Source organism: Clupea harengus, chromosome 11 (genome assembly GCF_900700415.2).
Source record: "Clupea harengus chromosome 11, Ch_v2.0.2, whole genome shotgun sequence".
Lineage (NCBI taxonomy): Eukaryota > Metazoa > Chordata > Actinopteri > Clupeiformes > Clupeidae > Clupea > Clupea harengus.
This window is the reverse complement of record NC_045162.1, coordinates 24,951,672-24,958,926: the sequence shown is the minus strand read 5'-3', so window position 1 is coordinate 24,958,926 and position 7,255 is coordinate 24,951,672. Positions and strand designations below refer to the sequence as shown.

At 43.6% G+C, this 7,255-nt stretch overlaps 2 protein-coding genes across 3 annotated transcripts in view; both read left to right on the top strand.

The window, feature by feature from the left end:
• rspo3 (R-spondin 3) overlaps nt 1–800 on the top strand; it is a 14,966-nt gene extending 14,166 nt beyond the window's left edge. The window contains exon 6 of the mRNA XM_031576760.2: nt 1–800. This exon is cut by the window's left edge and continues 186 nt beyond it. Within this exon, the coding sequence (XP_031432620.1) occupies nt 1–35 (35 nt within the window). The 3' untranslated portion in view covers nt 36–800.
• A 2,597-nt stretch (nt 801–3,397) lies between these two features.
• On the top strand, nt 3,398–6,928 carry rnf146 (ring finger protein 146). Of its 2 annotated transcripts, none has more exons than XM_012837474.3 (3): nt 3,398–3,615; nt 4,521–4,591; nt 4,733–6,928. In XM_012837474.3, exon 3 carries the CDS (start codon nt 4,734–4,736, stop codon nt 5,925–5,927), a length of 1,194 nt encoding a protein of 397 aa, XP_012692928.1. In that variant the 5' UTR covers nt 3,398–3,615; nt 4,521–4,591; nt 4,733; the 3' UTR covers nt 5,928–6,928. The 2 variants fall into 2 exon arrangements, with proteins under 2 accessions (XP_012692928.1, XP_042565094.1); XM_042709160.1 differs by lacking the exon at nt 3,398–3,615 and adding an exon at nt 3,857–3,875.
• Nucleotides 6,929–7,255: the final 327 nt, after the last annotated feature.

The window sequence follows — 7,255 nt, the reverse complement described above, 5'->3', positions numbered from 1 at the left end:
GCCCTATCTCTGTGGATGGAGACCCTGGGCAGTAGAGGGCCCTGGATCCCCCTCAAGCCCCCACCCCCTCGCCTCTCGCCCCCTTATCCCCTTGCTTAGGGGGCGCTGCTGCTACCTGTATAATTTAAATATATACTGTATATGCACAAGAGAGGGAAAGGGGCATCATGGTACATGATGACAGACATGGGTCCACCACGAACACTTGGGTTGACCTAAACCCCAGGCCACACCCCCCCCTGAGATGTTCTAACAGCGAATTAGAGACCTTTGAAATGAATATGCTGTTGGCTGCATTAGTGATGGGACAGAGGAGACGGCTGCCAGATAGGAGGAACTGTGTGGGAACTGTGTGTGTCTTTTGTTGTGTCAGGACGATGTTGTGTTTGGTGAATCTGTTATCTAAAAATAAATAAAAAAATAGACCCTACCCAACTCCCACCACCCTGCCCCGGTACAGCATCGCGCCATGGTTTGAATGTAGGTTTTATGTAGAACATCGATAGAACGTCAATACTTCTTTCTTGATTAAATTAAAAGTGAGCATGCTTGCCGGCATCTTGGACATTGCCTGTGGGTGAGAGCAAGCTCTACTGACTGCATGTGGATTGGTGTATATATGTGTATAGGGCAAAAGAACCGGTTGTTTCGTTTTTGTTTTTATGATTGTTTTCTTGCTCAGTGCCCTCAGAACAAAGTGTTGGTTTGCCTGTCTGTACTCACAGGATCTGTTCTTCTGGAGCCATCTGATCAAAAGTCAAAAAGCACCTGTACTTCAAATAAAATATATTACATTTTGATGTGTTTGCCTCTTTCTGACTCAGGTTTATGCATCTTTTGGACTTATGGGTAAGTGTTGCTCATATGACATAATGGTGTGCTTGCACTACTGGCTATGGCTATGTCCCCATTTCATCAGATTCAAACTGGGCAGAACAATCAAATACTGACAATTAGTCAGTTTATTTATTTTATTTTATTTATACAAAATATTTTTTTATATTTTCACCAAAGACATTGGCAGCTAGGCCTATCAATACACTAAATGCTCCAAGGGATAAATCTAGTCTGTCTGTTCTCCCCAATCTTTCTCTTTGGGAAATAATGTATCAATTAATTAAGTTATTATTATTGTTGTTGTTATTGTTATTATTATAACATCCAAAAAAAGACAGGAAAGTCCAACACATAATATAGTAGAAGCTATATTGAAACACAACACATTATTTGGTAGAAGCTATATCGAAACACAACACGTAATATAGTAGAAGCTATATTGAAACACAACACATTATTTAGTAGAAGCTATATTGAAACTCAGCAGCCAATCAGATCCTCAGGGTTCCCGGGATTAGCCTCAAAGCCTCAACCCCTATAAGGACATCAGAGTCCAGACAGGTTTGATGTGATAAGAGACAAAACCATCACACAGACCTAATTTCTTCCCTCAGAGCAGACAATAGACAGACAATATGGGTGAAGTCACACTTTATTACAGAAATATTGTGAATACAATTAATTGCATAGTCAGCATTCCTTGACACCTAAGAAATGTAATCAAAAACAGCAAACTATAGTTATTTGAAAGGCTATTATTCAATGTTGTTGTTACTGTTGTTAGTAGATCTATCAGTGAAAATTCATCAATTAGTCAGCTTTAAAAAAATTAAATGACAGACACAGAGCAGCCAACTTCAACTTTTTCAAATACCAAAGGGAAATGTATACAAGTGAAACAACAAGTGATGGAATACTGAGGACTGCTTTGACAAAGACCCCTTCTCATGAGGCTGTCATATTTAGATTTTGTTGACTGAAATAAAAATAAAAATGACAGTTTTAAAACACGAAAAATAAATTAAAACTACAATGAACTATGCAACACAAACTAAAACTAAATAGAATTGCAGGTAAACCAAAATCCAACAGAAGTGTTGTGGTTGGTTTAGCTACAAAGCCTCTAACACCTATCTCCAATGGTTTTAAGTGTGCTTGCCCACTTCGTTCTCTCGCTTCTGCTACCAGTTCCACATAGCTTCTATCTTTCCAAAGGCTCCCTCAATCGCATCTTCAAAAGGAATGGTTAACTCAATAAAGTAAACAATGGATTTGATGCGGTTAGCATCCATAGCCCACAATTCTCTCCAGCTGATTTTCCTCTTCTCAACAGTATGCCAGTTCATCCATTGTCCTCACTTTGCTTGAGAAACTGCTGCTGCTCGTCTAGTTTCTTCTTCTTGCTCATGAACAAAGCTGGTTAACATCTGACTTCTCTCCGGCAGTGTAGCCTTACCCCATACTTTCCAACTGTCACCTAATCCAAACCTTGCTCTTCCACTCTGTACCTACCCAGTGATATCCGTGTGCCGTAATGTGTTTTGTGCCTGTTGAAAGGTTTCTTGTGAATTCCACTTCTTCCCTGTTTTCACTGTTGTTTTTGACGGCTGGATCCTAAGGTTAGATAAAGTTATCTCCAGCCTTCACCAGGCTGGTCGCTGGTAACTCTAAAGCTCCTTTTCCATACAATGCTGCAGTACTTCTACTACAGTACCCCAAGCCATTTCCTAGCTGCCTTATCCATGATACTCTCAAATTTCTTCCTGTCCTCGCTCTGTCATTCAAAGTAGAATTGTACCACCTGCCTGGAAAATTCACTGGTTTCTCTGGGTGTTAAAATCATTTGAGTGTCTGTTTGTGAAAAAGCAAGGAGCTTTGAAGGAGTCGTCTGAGGCAGCTGAAAAAGTTAGCCAGTGGTTGTGGCTGAGGCACTCGCAGACTAGCCTACTTGGTCGTGAATTAACCTGAACTAAAATTGAGATACGTGAAATCTTGTCGAAGTCTATTTTGAGGTGTATCTGTTGTTGTCTCTGTTAGAGGCAAGTTTTCTAACCCATCATGAGTATGGAGTGGAGTGGCTCTGGGAAGCCAGACACCACTGTTGAGCCTTCAGGAGGTGTCGTGGGCCTAATTCGATGAAACACTGATGAAGGATGGTGCCTGCGAGATTTGTACTATGAAGGAGGGCCTTTACGGATCCCAGGTACAACATGCAACGCGTGTTGCAGCTGTCACCAGCCAGTTGTGCATTGCTGTTGTATCCTGTTGCCCAGGATCTATGGTTGGGCAGTTGTTGTATTGGTTAGGTTACTTGGTATTGATACTTGCACGTGACAGTGAGAGGATTGGTCGCTTTGGGAAGTCCCCAACCAATAGCACAAGGAATTGAACATCTTTCCCAGTGTATAACTAACATTAGGCTACTATAGAGGAAAACACCTCACCATAAATATTAAAAACTCTCTTCCAACAGTTTTTCCTTACTGATAGATACACTTCTACATTTGCAAGATTTCACTTTCATCCTTGCCCATTTCAGATTGTCATTCAACCTGGCAAACAGCTGACGTTGTTGTATTCCAATGTTTCTTTCTGTTACACATGCATTTTTTTTCAGGATTTGACCCATGATTTGACCAGACTCAGCTGGCGCTGAGTTTACGTGAAACGTAGGCGAGGCGGGGTGACGCACAAACAACTACGTATGTCTCAATTCGTTGTGGTATTTTGTGCAGATAGCTAAAACACCCAGAAACGGATGACCGCTATCTTTTCAGAGTAAGTCTAAAAATGAAAACATCTCAGTGTACGATTTTTATAATGCTACTATCGTTGTTGTACTGTAATTTGTCGCAGTGTTTTGTTTGTCGATTGGCGTCCATGGTAGCTAATCATAGCTGTCTCTCTCTATCGTTGTGGGGCTGACAGCTTGCTAGCAGTAATACCCACAACAGGTCCAGTTGTTGTCCATCGGTTTGGTTTTTCATTGGTACTTCGCTTGTTATCCTTATCCCATGGTCTCTCTGAAAAAAAAAACTGTATGTTGTTAGTAATGTCATATCTCTTTAATACACGTTTAATATTTAGTGTGTAGTAAATTTATAGGACAGGCGTAGATAGTTAATTTACCGTTGGGTAGCTAATGATCAGCTTTAGCTAACAATAGCTAGCTAAATGGCGTTACTAGGCCTGACTTTATCTAGCCGAGGATAACTGAATTGTCGACCAATCTAGCATCTTTCGATGATTCGGGATAACCACTATCTTGAAAATGACATTAGTCGTAGTTTAACATAGCAGTCACTGGGTGTCTAACGCCAAACTGCATCATGTTTCAAACGTTAGCTTGTTTGTGTTTGTCGCAGCTGGCTAGCAATGTTATGCTATCTAAAATGCGAGCATATTATGTTTCAGCTAGCGGATACCTAGCTAGGCAGTTGTGTGCATTTGTTTTTGACTTGGTCACCGCTGACAATTAGCTAGCTCTTGCCAAGTTTAATGCTGTCATGTAACGCTAACGTTACATCAGAGGTATAATCGCAATTTAACAAAATAAAATGACCTCCTGTCTAGATAGAAATTATTTTAATGTGTTACGAGGAAGTTGTATAGCAAGACGTTAGCTAGATAGCTACTTAGCTGGCGAAGTAACATTCAAATTCATTTCGTCCTTACTTCTGTAGATAATCACCCCGAAAAGTGAAGATAGAATAATACTACCCCTGATGACAAAGACATATTAGAGGACTGCACAGTAAGTATACATTATGTACTTTGCAGGACAACTTATTTCTTGACCATTAACTTATAAAATTGTCTTTACATTTGTTAAGATGAGGGCTGTAATGCTGTGTGTTCATCTGTGACAGTCCATTTTCCCTCCACCCCTTGTTAGAATGGCTAGCTGTGGCGAGGTTGACCACTCGGCGAGCCTGCTGGCCAGCAGAAAGGGCGGCAGTGATTCGTTGCCGGGGTCGGGCGGCTCCTCTCCCTCCCTGCCTGTGCCGGAGTGTGCCATCTGCCTGCAGAGCTGTGTGCACCCGGTGCGCCTGCCCTGCCGCCACATCTTCTGCTTCCTCTGTGTGAAGGGCGCGTCCTGGCAGAGCAAGCGCTGTGCCCTGTGCAGACAGGAGGTGCCAGAAGACTTTCTGGAGCGGCCTACACTGCTGTCACCGGAAGAGCTAAAGGCCTCAGCGGCCGGCAAGGCACCAGGTGAGTATGCCTGGTACTACGAGGGTCGAAATGGATGGTGGCAGTACGACGAGCGCACCAGCCGTGAGTTGGAGGACGCCTTTGCCAAGGGTAAGAAGACAGCAGAGATGCTGATCGCTGGGTTCTTGTATGTGGCTGACCTGGAGAATATGGTGCAGTACCGGCGCAACGAGCACGGCCGTCGCCGTAAGATGAAGCGTGACGTCGTAGACATCCCCAAGAAGGGCGTTGCAGGGCTGAGGTTGGACTCGGACGCTGTGGCACAGCCAGTCGCCGCCTCTGCCGCAACAGGAGGGCGTGAGAGCTCGGCCGACGGAGCAGATACTTCCGGAGTGCCAGGGACCAGCACCGCCGGTGCCACAGCAGCCCCTGTTTTGGTACCCCCTGGCCGACCACCTACCTCCCTTGGTGGCCAGCCCACGAGCCCCTCTGGCCACTCCTCCTCATCATCAGACGACGGCCTCTCATTAGACAGGGCCTTCGTCCACCTCCGGATTGGCCGTAGCCCGGCTCCAGAGAGAGGCGGTGTCCTGGAGGGGGAGGAAGACGATGATGAAGACGATGATGAAGATGAGACCTCTCCCTCCCACATGTCCTCTTCCCATGATACTGCGGTAGATGAGTCCGTACCAGAGAGCAGCACTGAGGATGAGGAGGAGGATGAACAGAGGCCTCCTGAGGAGGACGAGGAGGAGGAGGAGGAGGAAGATGCGGCAGCATCCGCCATGGTTGCGGCTTGGCCAAGGCAGAGACTTCACCGGCCCAGACCGAACCCTGAGGAGCGCTCTCCACCTGGAGGGGCATCATCGGCTGCCAGCGGTGGTAGTAGCTTGGGCTCCCGAAGGCCTGATGGGCAGTGTACAGTGACTGAAGTGTAAGACTCTGGGGGGGGACCAAAGACCTCTTCACTGGAACTGAGCCTCTCAGTCAGCCCTTGCACTCGGTATCACAGCAACTTCAGCAGCAGCAACTTCAGCAGCAGCAGCAGCAGCAGCAGCAGCATCAACCATCGTCCTGCCAGCCGAAGGGCCTTCCTGTTTTGGGTGTTATTGGATGATGAGAACCCCTCCTTCTCCCGGAACCAGATTTTCTTGTGTAGATTCAATTGTTTCTGGAGTTAAAAACCATGAATGTGAATGATGACCTAAAATGTTTGTCATAGAATTATTTTTTTCTTTTATTATTATAATTTGCGTTGTTCATCATGCCTAACACCTAATGCCCCTGACAGAAGAAAAGGTCATTTGGATTCATAAGCAAGGCCTTAAAAAAAGTGAGCGGGTAGCTTTTAACAATTTTAACAGTGTGATCTGTAAAGTGTTATCCAGTTTTCAGCTTTTCTGAGCTTTTGAGGGATCTAAAGTTAACACGCATTGAACCCTTGGGCCGCAGTCCTGATTTTAAACCGGTGTTTCATAACCATAGCATGGTCTTGGAGTGTTGTGTTGACATTTCATCCGTGTGCTAGTCTAGCTCATAACTTGTGCATGTTATAAGAGAGGGCTTCTAAACACTACTGGCAGGATGGAATTTAATGTGTTTTTGTTTTTTTTATTGTTGTTATTATTATTATGATTTTTCATTTGGTTGGGTTGGTTTGTTTGTCTCCTGCCCCTTTTGTTGTGAGTTTTTGTCTGAAATGAATGATGTGGTGGTATGAAAAGATCAGCGTTATCCGTTACAGTTTATATATATTATTTTTTTTTTGTATGTGTCACCGGTTCTCAATATTGTGACCCTTTGTTTTAGATTTCCATCTTGACTTAAAAAAAAACTAAAAGAAATTATAATTTTTCTCTGTGATTTTTGCTTTGTCGTAATATTTTGTTACAGGATTTGTAATTTAATAATAAAGTCTGTGTCAACTTATCATCCCATATCAAAAGACTACTATCAAGTCATTTTTGCAATACTCTTTAAAATGCAAGTGTCATGGCTTGCATCACGGTTGGAGTTTAAAAACATAACTCTGTATGATGGTGTATATCCACTGAAATACAAGTCTTTGTATTCCAGTGTCTTTAGCCTGAATCACATTTCCCTCATGTCATGTCCAATCCAAGTTACTTTTGTGAGTGTCTCAATATTCTCCTTTATCAGAAGTGAAAGGCTTGGTACAGATCTGATTGGAGTTGTCTCTGGAACTACCTCTAAGACCTTTCCACTAAGCTCTGGATTCACCCTGATCTCATGCTGTGGATCTCAA

Coding starts and splice junctions, on each gene's coding strand:
- rnf146 (XM_012837474.3), top strand. CDS start 4,734: ATGGCTAGCTGTGGCGAGGTTGACCACTCGGCGAGCCTGCTGGCCAGC.